This window comes from Pleurodeles waltl, chromosome 12 (assembly GCF_031143425.1).
Source record: "Pleurodeles waltl isolate 20211129_DDA chromosome 12, aPleWal1.hap1.20221129, whole genome shotgun sequence".
In the NCBI taxonomy this organism is placed as follows: Eukaryota; Metazoa; Chordata; class Amphibia; order Caudata; family Salamandridae; genus Pleurodeles; species Pleurodeles waltl.
In genome coordinates, this window is record NC_090451.1 from 54,710,641 (window position 1) to 54,731,395 (window position 20,755).

General features: G+C 45.6%; 1 protein-coding gene across 3 annotated transcripts in view; it reads right to left on the bottom strand.

Annotated features, from left to right (window-relative positions):
- Positions 1-20,755, bottom strand: part of ELL (elongation factor for RNA polymerase II) — a 214,234-nt gene that overhangs the window by 145,757 nt on the left and 47,722 nt on the right. For all 3 annotated transcript variants that reach the window (XM_069217897.1, XM_069217899.1, XM_069217898.1), the window contains exons 3-4: positions 3,490-3,611; positions 140-303 (exon numbers count right to left, since the gene is read on the bottom strand). In XM_069217897.1, coding sequence (XP_069073998.1) covers positions 140-303; positions 3,490-3,611 — 286 coding nt within the window. The remainder of the gene's footprint in view (positions 1-139; positions 304-3,489; positions 3,612-20,755) is intronic.

Here is a 20,755-nt window from a genome sequence, read left to right on the forward strand (position 1 = left end):
GTTCAACATAATAAAAATGAAAAATGCCCTATTGCATGCTACGCAGAACTTACATGAAAGATCAACTGGTACTGTGTACATCAGTCAGACTGCGGCTCGATACAGGAGTATTTTTGAGCAGTAAAGAAACAATTCTTACCTAAATATCTACCTCCTGGCTTGATTACTATTGCACTACGACTCCGTGTCTCCTCCTCAGCTTGTGCCATGCTTTGCCTCGCTTTCTGGTAGGAATCATCAGTCGCACATATAGTGATTTTATCTTGAATGCTACCAAGACAATCCAACTGAACAGTTCCATTGCTGTGGAAAATGATAAGAAAGTTAACACAAATCCTACATTGCTGCTACAGGTAAAGTCACAGTTTTCTGCTCCGTTCGACAAACCTTTCACATTCATGTGACATTTTATGCTTCAACTTGAGGTGTGATATTGGATCACTACAGCTCCTGCCTGTAAGTTATTTGTCCTTTTTTACCAAGTCATCCCATCCAAATTATTAACACGCTGTTCTAACATCTAGCTCGCTCAGAAATGCTTCCAAGTAATCTTCTTTGTAAAAGAAATATGGTTATGATGAGCATCTGCCAGGGAGTATTAGACACTTGTAAGAGGCATAGCTCTAACGTGCTTAACATAGTTAAAGAAAAAAATACACTTGGGTCACAACTGACAAGTGGAAATATAGAAAAGAAAATATTTTATAATCTTGGCTAATATTACATACATTATCTAAATCAAAACAACCTTATTGATAAAGAATATGGTGAGCCTAAAGAACACTAGCATATTAAGATTAACAGTCCCTGTTGTATGATAAGAGTCCTTATCATAGACCACAGTTACGTTTGTCCTTCGTAGGTCATCAGTGGACTGGTTAAAAACGTAGACACGTTTCAATGGATTTTGTCTGGTATGGAATCACTTTTTTGAAAACATAAGGTACACTGCTTGTAGGAAGTTGGCTCTGTATGTGCTATTTCAAAGTAAGGAATAGCATGCACAGAGTCCAAGGGTTCCCCTTAGAGGTAAGATGTGGCAAAAAGAGATAATACTAATGCTCTATTTTGTGGTAGTGTGGTCGAGCAGTAGGCTTATCAAAGGAGTAGTGTTAAGCATTTGTTGTACATACACACAGGCAATAAATGAGGAACACACAATCAGAGACAAATCCAGCCAATAGGTTTGGTTATAGAAAAATATCTTTTCTTAGTTTATTTTAAGAACCACAGGTTCAAATTCTACATGTAATATCTCATTTGAAAGGTATTGCAGGTAAGTACTTTAGGAACTTTGAATCATTACATTAGCATGTATACTTTTCACATAAAACACAATAAGCTGTTTTAAAAGTGGACACTTAGTGCAATTTTCACAGTTCCTGGGGGAGGTAAGTTTTTGTTAGTTTTGTCAGGTAAGTAAATCACTTACAAGTCTCAGGTTTGGGTCCAAGGTAGCCCAACCGTTGGGGGTTCAGAGCGACCCCAAAGTTACCGCACCAGCAGCTCAGGGCCGGTCAGGTGCAGAGGTCAAAGAGGTGCCCAAAACACATAGGCTTCAATGGAGAGAAGGGGGTGCCCCGGTTCCAATCTGCCAGCAGGTAAGTACCCACGTCTTCGGAGGGCAGACCAGGGGGGTTTTGTAGGGCACCGGGGGGGGACACAAGTCAGCACAGAAAGTACACCCTCAGCAGCGCGGGGGCGGCCGGGTGCAGTGTGCAAACACGCGTCGGGTTTTCAATGGTTTTCAATGAGAGACCAAGGGATCTCTTCAGCGGTGCAGGCAGGCAAGGGGGGGGCTCCTCGGGGTAGCCACCACCTGGGCACGGGAGAGGGCCTCCTGGGGGTCACTCCTGCACAGAAGTTCCGTTCCTTCAGGTGCTGGGGGCTGCAGGTGCAGGGTCTTTTCCAGCCGTCGGGACTTTAGGTTCAGGCAGTCGCGGTCAGGGGGAGCCTCGGGATTCCCTCTGCAGGCATCGCTGTGGGGGCTCAGGGGGGACAACTTTGGTTACTCACGGTCTTGGAGTCGCCGGAGGGTCCTCCCTGATGTGTTGGTTCTCCACCAGTCGAGTCGGGGTCGCCGGGTGCAGTGTTGCAAGTCTCACGCTTCTTGCGGGGAGTTGCAGGGGTCTTTAAATCTGCTCCTCTGTAACAAAGTTGCAGTTCTTTTGGAGCAGTGCCGCTGTCCTCGGGAGGTTCTTGTCTTTCTTGAAGCAGGGCAGTCCTCAGAGGATTCAGGAGGTCGCTGGTCCCTTGGAAAGCGTCGCTGGAGCAGGTTTCTTTGGAAGGCAGGAGACAGGCCGGTAAGTCTGGGGCCAAAGCAGTTGGTGTCTTCTGGTCTTCCTCTGCAGGGGGTTTTCAGCTCAGCAGTCCTCTTCTTCTTGTAGTTTCAGGAATCTAAATTCTTAGGTTCAGGGGAGCCCTTAAATACTAAATTTAAGGGCGTGTTTAGGTCTGGGGGGTTAGTAGCCAATGGCTACTAGCCCTGAGGGTGGGTACACCATCTTTGTGCCTCCTCCCAAGGGGAGGGGGTCACATCCCTAATCCTATTGGGGAATCCTCCATCTGCAAGATGGAGGATTTCTAAAAGTTAGAGTCACTTCAGCTCAGGACACCTTAGGGGCTGTCCTGACTGGTCAGTGACTCCTCCTTGTTTTTCTCATTATTTTCTCCGGCCTTGCCGCCAAAAGTGGGGGCCGTGGCCGGAGGGGGCGGGCAACTCCACTAGCTGGAGTGTCCTGCTGTGCTACTGGTTACAGAAAAAAAGAGCTGGAGAGAAAAGAAAGTATATAAAATTGGCTCGGTCACCTAATCAAAAAATAGATTTTACTAAGCGAAAAAGGGGCCGGTCAAGATTAATCTTCTTTGGAACAGGGTACCTTATGTTTTCAATATATTGCTATGGGAGAGTGTACACTGGTCCAGCCCCCCTTTTGTTTTGATATGGAATCACTTTCAACATAACAGTGGGGTCCCGAGCAAAACCAACAAAGTTGGCAGAATCACTTCCTGGAATGATAGGTAGAACATAGTGTAACCTATAAATGAGGGCAGAATTCCCAGAAAGTAGAATGCTTCTGCAACATTTTCAACCTGTCCACTGTTATAAGCATATAAAGGAAGTGTTAATTCACCAAACATGGCATATGTACTCTGCGGATATTACATTGTTTTGTCAAGAAGGACGTATGCTGAGCGGCAGCTTTACACTAAACATACAGCAAGGTGACAACACATACTCAAATAAGAAAAAAAAAAAAGCTAAATCCTAAAGTAAATTAAGTCACCCATTTGTCATTTAGGGCAAATGATAGTATTTCAATCATTTAAGAGGTGCATACCCAGCACTAAAGGGGTGTCCAAAGGCTATACCACACCCATACACATCAATCTGAAAAACTCACTAACCTATCCAGGGACTCAGAGATAAATAACACTTCCTACAAAACTGATATTTTTAGTAAACTAGAAAGACTATGCAACACTCACCTAGAAATGTATTGCTGAACACAGTCAAAGCTCCCTTGGGGACCCTCTCTGCCAACATTTGAAAGATAAAAAGTGAACGTTCGCAGTTCTGTTGGAATTTCACACCGGGGTATTGTGATTTGCTGTTTGAGAAAAAGTAGAGAAACACATTGGTCAATTCGACATTTAAATTTCGAATACACTCTTTCAAAAGGAGCAGGGCATTCACAAACCGATAATAAATCCAACAACCATTTGCAATGCAATAGGTCTTGCATTTGTGAAAGTTAGAGCTATTAGCATTGTAAATTACAATGTCTTCTACCTGTGTGTTTTGGTTTGGAGTGTAGGCGATGTATCCCAGGCCTGTTGCAGCAGAGGAGAGGACACAACAAGGCCACCATCTTGGGAGTGTTTCTGCCTCATTCTTTCAGACTGGCTGTGATTTCCTAGAGATGAAACCCTTTCTAGTGTGTTTATCTAAACCTGTATAGCAAACAAGCCACAAAGAGGCACCTTCGTGGTATTTAACCTAAAGAATGAGGGGGTCAAAGGAGTTAGAAGCAAAGAAAAGGGGGGGCAGCCACATATCTCTTTGTTAAACTTTTAAAGGAATTATTCCTCTACATTGGCAATACCAGCCTAACTTTTAAAAACATTGACTGAATATACAGAGAATAACAGAAGAGGCAGCTTAACTGCAAATTATTCATATCGATTTTGTTTGGAATGGCACCTGCTTTGCAGCGCGATGAAATGGCAGAATATGTATTACCAAGGGCCATATTAAAAAAACGTGTTATTCCCAAATGCTTTCTGTGCAATGGAAAATAACCCACCAGGAGAACACACCATTAGCTCAAGACAAGACAGCCATAGTGTGGGTTATTGGGTCATTCTAGTCTTAGGCTAAAAAAATGTCTGACAGCTGACTAAACTCGCTGCCCTAAACTCATTGGTACACCATCCTATGAACTAATGGAAATACAATGTCTTCACTAGCCTTTACAATAGGTGGAATTACGTCAATTTTAAAATCATGGGTTAGAAAAACAGTTTCCAATTCATATAAAGATGTAAATATGACAGAACAAAAAAAAATGCAACATTTGCAAGATATATCACAAAAGAGGAGGCATGCCGGAGGACATATGCAATTTTTTTTGCATTGACATTTTAACAATGGAGGTAATGCCCATGCGCACTATCACTGAGGAGTCGTCATCCTACCTCGTGACTCGAAATACTTCTGCGAAGAAAAACAACCTGCACACATCGGGACCCAACACTAGATGGCAACAGTATGCAGAGCATGTGTATCTACAGCCACACATGCCTTCAGGGATGTGGAATTCTTATCACCCGACGCCCAGGACATAGTGTTGGAGGTCAAGGACAACAAGTTTTCATGTTTATTTTGTCCTTAGGACAAGTAGGCCCAACCCCCTGCAGCACAAACCCTTTGGCTGTCCATATGTTAATGCTGTTCGAACTTGTATTTATGGTTCATTAATGAATAGACTTCGTTATTAGGGTGTGCGCTGTAAATAAACGTTTTATGGTCATACTGCACTTTCTGACAGTGGTTCCAGTAAACAAAATAAAAAAAATAAAAAAGTGTACATACATGTTTGAAAAGTTTAACAATATGAGGCTAAATATAATGCTCTCAGATTATATGCAAATATCTGCAGATGCTTGTAAGCATGAGTTTAGAAAATATGCAAGGAAAAAAAGCTTCACTACTTTGAAAGTTTAGGTGCTATTTCTTTGAAGCGTCATTTAGTAAAATGTGTTGAAGCATGCTAGTATTTCTAAAAAAAATATTCCTGATGGAAAATCAGTGTAACCATTTTCAATGAGAGTATGGGAAGCATGAAAATAAACCAGCACTGGCAAAGCCAACCGATCCAAACGTTTTGCGAGTCTTTTGGTTTCGTCAATGCATGTTTTGTTTTGACATGGTTTTTGTAACCCTTTATTGTTGTGGGAGCTGCCAGGCACTCACCATTGTAACAAACACTAACAAAAAGCAAAAAAAAGTTTTTTGGTCTCAAAAAGCACACATTGCCACCAGTGGCCTAACAAAGGCCCCGCAGCCCCCCTCCAGAGGGCCCACTCAGCACGGAACCTGCAATGAGGGAGTCTGGGGTGGGCGGTGAGGGGTCTTTGCAGGGGGGACCACCTCCAGTTTTGTTACGATACCGATTGCCACAGTAGTTCTTGGCACTGAACAAAAATTTGTGTGCCAATATGCTCCTTGCGGGAGAGCAGAATGTGATCACTCCCAGTAGAGCCAGCCAAAAGATAGAGACCGAAATAAAAGTTTCATAAAAACAAAATGTCTTTGTTAACGCCAGACCTAATTATGGACCCAATTCTTAAAGAGTCATAAAAGTGCACCCACGGTATATGTCTTTGAATTAGTGCCTCTCATGAATTCACAAGAACTTACAGAAGTAGATCAGGAAATTGAACTCCTACAAAATATTTGTGAACTGTATTTTAGCACGAGCAAATATGCATGTGTAGATTTGCTCATGTGAAAATCTATTGATCGTTTACAAGTTCACTTTCTCTCCAACCACTTTTTTCCCCAACCCTGGAAGAACTTCTACTGCCATCATCAGGAGTAAATTTCCAACCTTCCCAATTATGTGAAAACATTAGAGAAGGGCTGGTGAAAATCCTTAAAACATGAGTTAGTAGGTGTGCAGACTCAATGGCATTCCAGCCTTGGAACTATTGCTTACTGCTTCCTCCAGCCCAAGCATGTAGATCTGCGGAAAGGTGGCAACATAAATAAATTGCTATAGTGTGGATTGAGATTGCAAGTATTCAAGCCATACTATAGTAGTAGCCCTGGCATAATCAGAGGGGGCTATTATCAGAGCTCTTACATGAGATTGCTGCCATAATTTGTTGCCACACTACATAGCACCAAAGGGACAAGTAGATTTTTTAAAGGACAAGTAGATTTAAAGATTTAATAAGCAGCCTGTCCCATGGACAAGTAGATATTTTATTAAATTCCACACCCCTGTGCCTTGAACTTTCATTCGCAATCAAAATATGCAGATTTCACAAATGATTCTATTCAAACCAGGAAATGATCCTTCACCCAAAATTCTCTGTTCGGCATCCACAACCAACACCAGCGCGATTCTCTATAATGTATCCAACCAATACCAGTCGGCACTCTGATGACAACCTCAGACACAGCGGCTCACCCTCCTATACAATGTTTCACGAAAACACACTCGCTCATCAGTCTACATGCAAAAACAAATACAAGCAATTTCATCTACTAAGTTTGCCTGCTCCTTTAAAGAAATTAAAGTATTCAAACACCTCAAGAGCTGGTCCAGAGCAATGTTTTCCGTCCTACCCTGACCCATACTTGAATGAAACCCTCGACCACTGGGGTCTAATCAGATTGATACAGTTCTTCCCCATGCACAGAGGTTCATTATACCAACCACACCTCACAATCACGCAAAGAGAAGGTCCCTATCCAATAAAACTGTTGATGATGTCTCCCGAATAGCACCACTACACAGTAGAAAAAACTACAACTTAGTTAATTCTACACTTTTCATATCATAGCCTATCCCAGGATCTTAGGCCACGACAGACCTGTTAACCACTTCAACAACTTCTTTGCATGAAGCACCACATTCACACAACTTGAAGTATCTCTGCAGAACACCACACAATCACTGCAAACTAAGCATAAGCAATAGCAACATGCAACCCTATTAATAATCACCCCTCCACTGCTACAACTCGGTTCTGAACTGCTGGAACTCCATTAATCCTCAGAAAGAATCATGGACTTTGGACGCTTTGGGCTGGGTTTAGGCAATTTCTGAATGGGACACCCTAACTCCCTCGCTTCGCCAACAAACCATCCAACAATGCTATCAGTTGATGGATTACTGGGCAGTTATCTCACAATTTCCGGTTACTCGAAGAACTTTTTTTTTTTTTTTTTTTTTTAAATCAAGTTCAGGGGTGATGGGAGTTGGCACTAGTCAAAACAATTTCCAATTAACAGTGTAACACATTAGGCTACACAATGAGGACCAGGAACCAAGGATAAAGTTAAGGAGTATTACTGCAAGATAACAGTTAGATTAATATACATGTGCCTCAAAAACCTGATAACCAAATCTCCTGAAGAAGTCTAGACAAATAAACATGAGACAAACCAGAAGTTCAGTTGCAGCAATATAGAAAAATAGCACACAAAAAATCTGATGCCCAGAGAAGACTCTTCGATCTTCTCTCCTAAACATGAGTAATGTCTAAAGTCATCTATCTTAGGACCTAAATATATTGTAGTGAGGGTACCTTATTAGCTTTATAGGCATGTTATTTTAGCCACATGCCTGCAGCCTGCACCCTTTAGCCTAGTTGCAATTCATTTTATTCATTTTTATTTTCTGAGCAGAAGCTCTCTTCTGTGGTGGGGTTTTATTTTCCTTTATCTTGTATCTTTTCATTCCTTGTACTCTGACATTCTCATTCTGTGCTCTGCTCAAGGCGGTCGTCAATATGTTGCCGGCACAAAGTGTAAAACCGCAATCTCTGCCCACTTCACAGAAACGTGTGTTTTACATTAGGGCAGTTTTCCTAGAACATTAGCTGTTTTATTACAAAACATCTCTGTGCACCCTATACGTTAGATGGAGAGTTCCAGCCAGACGTTTGCCACAGCATGCTTGCTTCATTGCAGCCGTCTGCGGAGACTTGATGTCTTTCTCTTCTTAATCCAGGTATGGGGATGGTGTCTTCCTAGGGTTTCTGAAGGGCGGATTAGGGCTAACACCGCTGTGCTCTAATATAGCACTTTACTGGCATAGGTAGGACTTCCAACACCTAACATTCTGACATTTTCCTTGTCACCGCATCATCGTGAATATTATGCTTTATCATCCTAATCATTGCAGTACATGCCATTTTATCTAGAATGCAATTGATTCAATAAAGTATATTGAACCAATTGTTGCTTCTGTTTGTCTTTACAAGTGTGAGGCACATGTAACTGGGAGAAAAGGATGAGATCTGTTCAACCACAATTTCCCCTGAGAAGTCAGAATGTCATGCACATGGCTGCCACGAATCACCGCCACTTCCAGGTGCTGGTAAGGTGCTGCTAGCTGTCCGACATTTGTCACACGGTGTGGAATTGGATTAAGTTCCCCACAACCTGGTGGTGCTGCCGCCCGAATCCAGCAGTCTCACTAGCACAATGAGAGCCAACACGCCAAAATAAAAATTTAATAAACCAGGAAATTCTCAAATAGTTGGAGAAATTGTTGAAAAAGGAGAAAAATTTACATGTGCTTGCACAACAGAGAAGGTGTCAGCATTTCAGAAGATCGGTCAAGAGCCTTCTAGAAAAAAAATCAAGTGTTAGCTTAACCGGCAAAAAGAGAAAGCATAAAGGTCTGCACCTCTCAAAAGTCCAAATAAATAGTCTACCCTATCAGCTTACGAGGGCACTACTTAACACTACACAAATCTTCTAAGCAACACCCCCCCATTCACACCATCAGCTGATTCCACTGTCCTCTCCATTCTCACATTGTGAAGTGCAACAATTATGGAGTCTCCCAGACCGGTCCTGAGAACGATGTCAGTCTTGGTTACCTGTGACTCTTCGCTACATTACTGAATGCAGGCTGTCAGTTAACACTCTGTTTCTCCATGTTCTTAATCAAGGTCTCTTTCTCTGGCTCTCTATCACTAGTACAGTGTAAAATCTATTCTCAAACTAACAATTTATGTAAACGTTCCTGCAAAGGAAAAGACATACAAGTAGAAATGGAAAATAACATTAATGTCCAAAGAAATTCAGGTGTAGTCATGTCAAGTTTAAATGAATAATTTAATGGTGCACATTTAATGTGTCAGTTGTGCACATTACTACACATGTATGAGAATGTCAGTACACAAATTCAAATTAAACTCATATTACAGTTTAGATAAAAGCAATTGTTAGACCAGTCAGCTCTCTGTGTGGTTGTCCCCATAGTTTTGCTTCTAACCTTCCGTTTTTTATCCTGTGCTGAATTTTTGTTGGCTTTAGGACTCTGGGCACTTTATCACAGCTGGCCAGTGCAAGTGCTCCCTGACTAAACTGTAATGGTGGTTGTTGTTTTATCCATGATTGGCATATTTGCTTTACTAGAAAATCCCTAGTAAAATGCACTATTTGTGCCCAGGGCCTGTAAATCAAATGCTACTAGTGCACCTGCAGCACTGATTGTACCACCCAGATGAGCATCCCTGTAAACATGTATAAGACCTTCCACTGCAGTTTTTCTGTGTGTAGTTTAAAACTGCCATTTCAACCTGGCAAGTGCACCCACTTGCCAGACCCAAACCTTCACTTTTACTACACGTAAGTCACCCCTAAGGAAAGCCCAAGGCTGCCACATGGACAGGGTGCAGTATATTTAAAAGGTAGGACAGAGAGAGATTTAGAGTTTGAGTGCTCCGAGTTCACATTATAAAAATACATGTTTTGGTGAAATTGTTTTTTAAATTGCAAGTTTAAAAATGCCACTTTTAGAAAGTTGGCATTTTCTTGCTTAACCATTCTGTGCTGCTGAATACATGTCTAGGTCAGGTTGACAGTTGGGTTGTTTGCACATTCACTCTAGACAGTCACACAAAGGAAACTAAGGTGTGCCCTGCATATCCTGATGGCCCATTCCAAGCCTGATGGGTCTTCCTGACCTAGAGTTTCAGGCGGAGTGGATACTTGCACCTGAATAGGGCTGTGTCTATCCTCACACAAAGCAGTATCCAACCCACCGGAGTGCGTCCGGGGCCAGGGCAGGCAAAGGCAGGGTCTTGTCCACTACAAAGACTTCATTGAAGTTTGCCTACAGAATGACAGAAATGGGGTTAAGTACTGGATCTCTGACACCACATAGCTAGAATCCTTCTGGACAGAGGAAATTCTGCCAGGAAGAAGAGCTGGATGCTATAGGAGGGACTGCCACTCGGCCTGTTGCTTTGTTGTGCTGGCCTGCTGCTTCTGCTCTGGGAGTAAAATGACTGGACTTGGCATTCTACATCCTGCTTCCAAAGATCTCCAAGGGCTTGGGCTGAGGTTGCCTCCTGTTAAGAAGTCTCAAGGACATCAAAGGCTTCACCTGCGAGTGCCTGGGCTCTCTTTTAAATACAGTTCCTGGGCCCCTGGGAGCGAGCTGTGGTGCAACAAGGAAGAAACTAGAACATCAAATTCTAGAACAGCCTCAGAACTGCCTCCACACCACTACCTGCACCGGAGCCGTGGTCCCTGATGAGTGCAGCAACAACAACCTACAACGGAGGCCCGAGACTGGCTCCGAAGTCCCGCCACAGTGCAAGTTCAGTGTGCCATGTCACTGCCGTCCCTAGCACCTGACTCCGCCACAGCACCTGTGGCCCCGTAGTGTGATCATGACACCGTGAAGTTGACACCTCGTGTCTCGACCTGCTAGATTCATTAACCCCCACCTTGCACGGAACAAACACTTCACCGCCAACGCTGCATCGCCTCCTTGGCAACCGTAAAGAACCGATCCCACGTCTCCCCTGCCTGGCCTCCCCAATGGCAGTAAGGAACATATGCCACACTGGCTCCAGCGACGTCACACCTCCCCGACTTCATGCACTGTCTGTTTCCTCTGGAATTTCCAAGGTACTGTAACCAGGGTCTATATGACCCCGTGGCCGGCGTGCACCCTTGCAGATGACGCTGGACTACTGAAAAAGACTCTGTCAAGCCGTTATGATAGCCCAAGTTGGAGCGGTTGTGTTTCTAGGAGCTATACTACATTTAATCTTTGAAAATTCATATCTTTACTTGTGCATGTTGAATTTGTGTCATTTTGGTTTTGTTTTAGTCAGATAAATATTGGCTATTTTTAGGGGCGAGCGCAAAGCGCTCCATCCCGTGTTGTAATCTTTCTTTGGGCTTCAAACCACGCACATGTCATGTCAGTCTCTTTGATTGGTTTGTGGGCTTGCCTTTTAAAATATGCTTGCTTTCATTAGTGAAAGGCATGCATACGTCACCTTTTCTGGTGTTTAGCCCTCCTCGAGCACAGCAACCAAGTACTGAAATCATATGAGGCTCGCTGTAGTCCGTCTGGTTTCTGGACTACTTTTTCCTCTTTTTTCGCAGTGCGATCTCGCTGTGCAGAAGTTGAGCATTTTGCATGACATCGATCCTTTTACGTAGTTGATTGCACTTTTGCTGGTTACATGGATAATTGCACTTTTGCCGATAGGTTTCACTACGAGCAAACTTTTATTTCCCTTTGTGCGTCTGCGTTGCATTGATGGCGGTCATCAGCTCACTTAAGTGAAACTTTTACATTTCAGTTTATATGGAAAGAAAGGTCGAGTTAGTTATGTGAAACTGTTTTACTTTTAAATTTCAATTTATGTGGCAAGAAAAGTCCGGTTAGGAGTTTACAATGCTAATTGATCTAGCTCGAGCATTCGGAAGACCCATTGCATTGCAAATGCGTGTTCTAAACTGGTGTGAAGTACTTTTGTATGGTTTTCATCATGTTACTATAAGTGTGTACAAATACTGTGTACAGTGCCTCTGAGACAAGCCTGAATGCTTGAGCCAAGCTAGCAAGGGGGTGAGAGTAGGGGTCATCTTAGCTGTGTGACTTCCTTACCATGACTAGAGTGATAGCCCCGGCTTGGACAGGGTGCAAGGCACTGTCAACTAAAGATTTCTAATAGCAATGCAACTTTGAATACACAAGTATAAATGCAACTGAGAACTTCATTTTAAATATAAATGTGAAAACAATGCACACATTTGCATTAAATTCTCGTTTCTAATGTAAATACAATTCAATAATGTGAGGATGGTTTACATCTCATTTCAAAAGACTATCTTTCGTTTAATAATGTAAAGGCACATGAAGTATGTGATTTTCTAGTTCTATAGCGAATGCACTCCAATACAGAGCTCAAGTGCAACACTTTACATTAATAACGTTGGGACACACAAAGTATGTAGGCTGAATGCACATATATATTGCGTATTTGTGTTGTGTAAGTGAAGAGCCAAAATTACACTGCTCCAGATCCTGGTCTACCTTTTATCAAATTTGGCTCTTGCCCCCGAATGCAGGAGGTGACAGTGGCTGGGGAATGAAGGTGCAGGAAGAAAATCATGCCCGACAACTTCCAGTAGGCCCAATTTACAATGCAGACTAGCAAATCATATGATGGCTACTGTATGGTAAATGACTGGGGGGAAAAAAACAATGACCATCAAGTGTATACACTCAACACATACAGATGTGCATGTGAAAGATGCAGAAGGTGAGGCTGAATTAGAAAGTGTGTTGGTACCTGTAGGAAGTTGGCTCCGTATGCACTATTTCAAAGTAAGGAATAGTATGCACAGAGTCCAAGGGTTCCCCTTAGAGGTGAGAGTGGCAAAAAGAGATAATAATAATGCTCTATTTTGTGGTAGTGTGGTCGAGCAGTAGACTTATCCAAGGAGTAGTGTTAAGCATTTGTTGTACATACACACAGGCAATAAATGAGGAACACACACTCAGAGACAATTCCAGGCCAATAGGTTTTTGTATAGAAAAATATATTTTCTTAGTTTATTTTAAGAACCACAGGTTCAAATTCTACATGTAATACTTTGCATGAAAGGTATTGCAGGTAAGTACTTTAGGAACTTTGAATAATCACAATAGCATATATACTTTTCAAAAAAAACACATATAGCTATTTTAAAACTAGACAGTGCAATTTTCACAGTTCCTAGGGGAGGTAAGTAATTGTTAGTTCTTGCAGGTAAGTAAACCACCTACGGGGTTCAAGTTTGGGTCCAAGGTAGCCCACCGTTGGGGGTTCAGAGCAACCCCAAAGTTACCACACCAGCAGCTCAGGGCCGGTCAGGTGCAGAGTTCAAAGTGGTGCCCAAAACACATAGGCTTCAATGGAGAAGGGGGTGCCCCGGTTCCAGTCTGCCAGCAGGTAAGTACCCGCGTCTTAGGAGGGCAGACCAGGGGGGTTTTGTAGGGCACCGGGGGGGAAACAAGTTAGCACAGAAAGTACACGCTCAGCAGCACGGGCGGCCGGGTGCAGTGTGCAAACACATCGGGTTTGTAATAGGAATCAATGGGAGACCAAGGGGTCTCTTCAGCGATGCAGGCAGGCAAGGGGGGGGGGGCTCCTCGGGGTAGCCACCACCTGGGCAAGGGAGAGGGCCTCCTGGGGGTCACTCCTGCACTGGAGTTCCGATCCTTCAGGTCCTGGGGGCTGCGGGTGCAGGGTCTTTTCCAGGCGTCGGGATCTGAGAGTCAGGCAGTCGCGGTCAGGGGGAGCCTCGGAATTCCATCTGCAGGCGTCGCTGTGGGGGCTCAGGGTGGACAACTTTGGTTACTCACAGTCTCGGAGTCGCCGGGGGGTCCTCCCTGAAGTGTTGTTTCTCCACCAGTCGAGTCGGGGTCGCCGGGTGCAGGGTTGCAAGTCTCACGCTTCTGGCGGGAAACGCTGTTGTCTTTAAGTTGCTCCTTTGGAAACAAAGTTGCAGTCTTGGGTGAACAGGGCCGCTGTTCTCAGGAGTTTCTTGGTCCTTTTAGAGCAGGGCAGTCCTCTGAGGATTCAGAGGTCGCTGGTCCTGGGGAAAGCGTTGCTGGAGCAGTTTTCTTCCAAAGGGGGGAGACAGGCCAGTAGAGCTGGGGCCAAGGCAGTTGGTGTCTCCGTCTTCTCTGCAGGGTTTTTCAGCTCAGCAGTCCTCTTCTTCTTAGGTTGCAGGAATCAGAGTTCCTAGGTTCAGGGGAGCCCTTAAATACTAAATTTAAGGGCGTGTTTAGGTCTGGGGGGTTAGTAGCCAATGGCTACTAGCCCTGAGGGTGGGTACACCCTCTTTGTGCCTCCTCCCAAGGGGAGGGGGTCACATTCCTATCCCTATAGGGAGAATCCTCCATCTGCAAGATGGAGGATTTCTAAAAGTTAGTCACCTCAGCTCAGGACACCTTAGGGGCTGTCCTGACTGGCCAGTGACTCCTCCTTGTTATTCTCATTATTTCCCCCGGCCTTGCCGCCAAAAGTGGGGCCGTGGCCGGATGGGGCGGGCAACTCCACTAGCTGGAATGCCCTGTGGTGCTGGAACAAAGGGGGTGAGCCTTTGAGGCTCACCGCCAGGTGTTACAGCTCCTGCCTGGGGGAGGTGATCGCATCTCCACCCAGTGCAGGCTTTGTTACTGGCCACAGAGTGACAAAGGCACTCTCCCCATGTGGCCAACATGTCTCGAATGTGGCAGGCTGCTAAAACCAGTCAGCCTACACGGGTAGTTGGTTAAGGTTTCAGGGGGCACCTCTAAGGTGCCCTCTGGGGTGTATTTTACAATAAAATGTACACTGGCATCAGTGTGCATTTATTGTGCTGAGAAGTTGGATACCAAACTTCCCAGTTTTCAGTGTAGCCATTATGGTGCTGTGGAGTTAGTGTTTGACAGACTCCCAGACCATATACTCTTATGGCTACCCTGCACTTACAATGTCTAAGGTTTTGTTTAGACACTGTAGGGGCACAGTGCTCATGCACTGGTGCCCTCACCTATGGTATAGTGCACCCTGCCTTAGGGCTGTAAGGCCTGCTAGAGGGGTGACTTATCTATACTGCATAGGCAGTGTGAGGTTGGTATGGCACCCTGAGGGGAGTGCCATGTCGACTTACTCGTTTTGTCCTCACCAGCACACACAAGCTGGCAAGCAGTGTTTCTGTGCTGAGTGAGGGGTCCCCAGGGTGGCATAAGATATGCTGCAGCCCTTAGAGACCTTCCCTGGCATCAGGGCCCTTGGTACCAGGGGTACCAGTTACAAGGGACTTACCTGGATGCCAGGGTGTGCCAATTGTGAAAACAAAAGTACAGGTTAGGGAAAGAACACTGGTGCTGGGGCCTGGTTAGCAGGCCTCAGCACACTTTCAATTCAAAACATAGCATCAGCAAAGGCAAAAAGTCAGGGGGTAACCATACCAAGGAGGCATTTCCTTACAGTACCTTTGCAATTAGATGCTAGCACCGAAGACTCCACAACCAACATGGAACTCCTCCACTTCCAGATTGGAACCAACCCTAACAACACTCTGCGAGGCACCCTCATCTACAGGCTGCCGGCCACCACACCCTATTCTGGGACGCCATCGCTGACATCACCACCACCCACGCGCTCGCTTCCAAGGACTACATACTCCTCGGGGACCTCAACTTCCACCTGGAGAACACAAGCAACCACAACTCCACAATGCTACTTGAAAACCTCGCCAACCTCGGACTCAAGCTACTCATCGCCTTGCCCACCCCACTCCGCGGACTCAACCCTATCTTCACTGCCAGCAACCACATCTCCATTAGCCAAATCACTGAACTCCAATGGACCGACCACCACTGTATCCACTTTACCTTCAGAAAATCCTCCGACCGACACCCCACTCACCTACCACCCCGCAGGAGCTGGAACGAGATCACCAAGGACCAGCTACTCACCAGCCTCAACAATTCACCCACTCTCAAACCCCCCCCCCAAACGACCTCAACACTAGCAAAGCTGCCCAGAACCTCATCAACAGGATCTCAGACTGCGCCAACACCTTAGCCCCCCCAATCAATAAACCCTCCAACAGACGCTCATCTAGGAAAGCCAACTGGTTCACCCCAGCCCTCAAGGAGTCCAAACAAAACTGCAAATGCCTCAAAAGGAAATGGCGCACCAAGACCCCCCACCAACCACGAAGCCTTCCAGAAATCCTTAAACACACACCATAAACTCATTAGGACCACCAAGAAAAACACCTTCAATAAACACATCAACAAGAACTCTTCACAATCATCAGTGAACTGACCAACCCCAGAGGGAACTCCACAGACATCCTCCCATCACAAGAACTCTGCAACAACCTCTCCACCTACTTCAACCGCAAGAAAGCAGACATCTAAGACAGTTTTCCGACCCAGGACCATCACACATCCAACACTATCAGCCTCCACTGAAGCTCCACCAAACCCCTGCCACCTATTCTGCTGGGCCAACATCTCAGATGAGGAAACCCTCAACATCATGAACTCCATCCACTCCGGCTCTCCCTCCGATCCCTACCCCAACCACATCTTCAACAAAGCAAGTAGCAGCATCGCACTCAAGGTCCAGCACATCATCAACCGCTCCTTCGAAACTGCCACCGTCCCAGAAATCTGGAAACACAACGAAATCAAGCCCTTACTGAAGAAACCAACCTCTACTCCCCTTCCCAGCCAAAGTCATCGAAAAGGCTGTCAACAGACAAGTCACCAAACACATCGAACTCTACAACATCCTTGACCCCTCTCAGTCTGGCTTCCAGGGCAACCACAGCACCGAGACCGGCATACTCGCCGCCACAGATGACATTCGCATCCTCCTAGACAGGGGTGAGACCGCGTCTCTCATCCTCCTCAAACTGTCCGCCACCTTTGACACCATCTTCCACCGCACTCTACGGACTTGTCTTAACAACGCCGGCATCCAAGTCAAGGCACTAGAATGGATCACCTCCTTCCTCTCAGACAGAAGCCAAAAAGTCTGACTGCCCCCCCCCCCCCCCCTTTCTACTCAGAGGTCACCAAGATCATCTGCAGTGTCCCACAAGGCTCCTCTCTGAGCACCACTCTCTTCAACCTCTACGTGCCCCCCCCCCCCCCCCCCAGCTACCATCGCCAGATACCACGCAGTCAATATCGTCTCATATGCCGACGACACACAGCTAATCATCTCCCTCAACAATGACCTGCACACAGCCAAAGCCAACTTCCACAACAGAATGAAGGCAGTCGCCACCTGGATGAAGGAGAGCTTCCTCAAGCTAAATACCGAAAAAAACAGAAGTCCTCGTCATCGGCAACAACCTCTCAGTGTGGGACATCTGGTGGCCCACGGCCCTCAGAAGCATTCTGGCCCCCATCGATCACACCTGCAACCTCTGATTCATCCTGGACTGATCACTCTCGATGAACCATCAACTCAGCGCAGTCTCCTCCGCCTGTTTCAATACCATGTGCATGCTTCGGAAGATCTTCAAATGGATCCCTACCGAATCCAAAAGAACAGTAACCCAGGCCCTCGTCAGCAGCAGCTTGGACTACGGCAACGCACTCTACACCATAACCACCACCAAGGTACAAAAAAAACCAAAAAAAACTACAATGCATCCAGAACGCCTCTGCCCGTCTCATCAAGGTCCCTACTGAGAGACCTGTACTGGCTCCCAATAGACAAGAGAATTACATTCAAACTTCTCATGCACGCATACAAAGCCCTCCACAATGCCGAACCAGAATACCTCAACCAAAGACTTCACTTCTACATGCCCACCAGGCACCTCCAATCTGGCGACCTCACCGCTGTCCCACGCATCCGGAGGCCACAGCCGAAGGAAGGTCCTTCTCCCATCACGCCGCCTAGACCTGGAACTCCCTCTCTACCCACCTCAGAAGATCTTCTACGCTTTCACAATTCAGAAAGGACCTCAAAAACTTGACTCTTCACCTAAGCCACCCTGACCCTCACTTACTGCTCCCCCCTCAGCATCTTGAGACCCTAACAAGTGAAAAGCTGCGCTTTACAAGTACTTGATTGATATCACAAGTGAGTATGATTTCAGTTATTTCTATTTAAGGGGCTCTGAGTTTTTATTTCTTTGATTTTTACACAAATGCAGACAGAAAATAACGGTATAAAATTATTTCTTGATTTCTTCTAGTCTTTCGTTACTGATTGATTGGAGAAATGTTTACCAGTTCCACACAGTAATCATACTGGATTAGATTCAATATCCACTTATAGGAAGGGGATTTTCTTCAAATCCTGGTTGAACCCGGTTTATCAAGCTACTACATCTTTTTTTTTTGTTTGTTTAGAAGGGGATTTGCTGTTGTCACTTGCTGACCCTCTTGGAGTGGTTACTGTTCCTCTGGACCTACCTCAAAAGATGTGTTATGATCCATATCGCCACACTGACAATTGACACGGAGGGCTGTTCTTAAGTGGGAAGGAGGCGTGTGATGCTTTTAGCTGTAAACTTTCCCTTGCCCATGTTTGTTTTGGGGATAGTTTCCCCACAAAAAAGGTCATTTGAATGCAAAGCCCCCACCTCCCATTGCATTTGCGGAATCATTGTCTTTAATATGTATTACAAGGTATTGTCAACAGTGTTGTGGAAGGCTTTCTCTGGTGGAGGGTACATTTATCACAGAGGCTTAACCTCCAAGACCTTTAGTTAGGCATGTCAAGCTATGGCCACACACATCTGTCGGCTGGTAGTGTCCGCTGCACCGAGAGGATTTCAGGTTAAGTGTTGGCAATGTTCATGATTTCCTAAATTATTGTCATCGCTTTCTTCTTAAAATCCTCTGGCAGAGGTAGTAGTAGGTCTTCAATTTCACCCCTGCTGGTGGGCATAGCTATTTAGTAGGGAATTTTGAGGTTTCATTATGCTGCTGTTGATCTCTCCACATTACACCCACGCTTTGCGTCGCAAGACTGGTGGCGGGCACTGTGTTAGTGGTTGATTATTAGTAAGTGCACAACCTCATCGCCCTTGAAGGAAGTTGGACCTCAGGTACAGATCATGGCCGACAGACACCATGATTCTGCCCATTCTTTAGACTGGATGCCATACATGTCTGAAAACCTTTAAATTAATGCATTGTGTAGGAAGTTGGCTCTGTATGTGCTATTTCAAAGTAAGGAATAGCATGCACAGAGTCCAAGGGTTCCCCTTAGAGGTAAAATAGTGGTAAAAAGAGATAATACTAATGCTCTATTTTGTGGTAGTTTGGTCGAGCAGTAGGCTTATCCAAGGAGTAGTGTTAAGCATTTGTTGTACATACACATAGACAATAAATGAGGTACACACACTCAGAGACAAATCCAGCCAATAGGTTTTGTATAGAAAAATATCTTTTCTTAGTTTATTTTAAGAACCACAGGTTCAAATTTAACATGTAATATCTTGTTTGAAAGGTATTGCAGGTAAGTACATTAGGAACTTTGAATCATTTCAATTGCATGTATACTTTTCAAGTTATTCACAAATAGCTATTTTAAAAGTGGACACAGTGCAATTTTCACAGTTCCTGGGGGAGGTAAGTTTTTGTTAGTTTTACCAGGTAAGTAAGACACTTACAGGGTTCAGTTCTTGGTCCAAGGTAGCCCACCGTTGGGGGTTCAGAGCAACCCCAAAGTTACCACACCAGCAGCTCAGGGCCGGTCAGGTGCAGAGTTCAAAGTGGTGCCCAAAACGCATAGGCTTCAATGGAGAGAAGGGGGTGCCCCGGTTCCAGTCTGCCAGCAGGTAAGTACCCGCGTCTTCGGAGGGCAGACCAGGGGGGTTTTGTAGGGCACCGGGGGGGACACAAGCCCACACAGAAATTTCACCCTCAGCGGCGCGGGGGCGGCCGGGTGCAGTGTTAGAACAAGCGTCGGGTTCGCAATGGAAGTCAATGAGAGATCAAGGGATCTCTTCAGCGCTGCAGGCAGGCAAGGGGGGGCTTCCTCGGGGAAACCACCACTTGGTCAAGGGAGAGGGACTCCTGGGGGTCACTTCTGCAGTGAAAGTCCGGTCCTTCAGGTCCTGGGGGCTGCGGGTGCAGGGTCTTTTCCAAGCGTCGGGACTTAGGTTTCAGAGAGTCGCGGTCAGGGGAAGCCTCGGGATTCCCTCTGCAGGCGGCGCTGTAGGGGCTCAGGGGGGACAGGTTTTGGTACTCACAGTCGTAGAGTAGTCCGGGGGTCCTCCCTGAGGTGTTGGTTCTCCACCAGCCGAGTCGGGGTCGCCGGGTGCAGTGTTGCAAGTCTCACGCTTCTTGCGGGGAGATTGCAGGGTTCTTTAAAGCTGCTTCTTTGGGTAAAGTTGCAGTCTTTTTGGAGCAGGTCCGCTGTCCTCGGGAGTTTCTTGTCGTCGTCGAAGCAGGGCAGTCCTCAGAGGATTCAGAGGTCGCTGGTCCCTTTGGAAGGCGTCGCTGGAGCAGAGTTCTTTGGAAGGCAGGAGACAGGCCGGTGAGTTTCTGGAGCCAAGGCAGTTGTTGTCTTCTGGTCTTCCTCTGCAGGGGTTTTCAGCTGGGCAGTCCTTCTTGTTGTTGCAGGAATCAAATTTTCTAGGGTTCAGGGTAGCCCCTAAATACTAAATTTAAGGGCGTGTTTAGGTCTGGGGGGTTAGTAGCCAATGGCTACTAGCCCTGAGGATGGGTACACCCTCTTT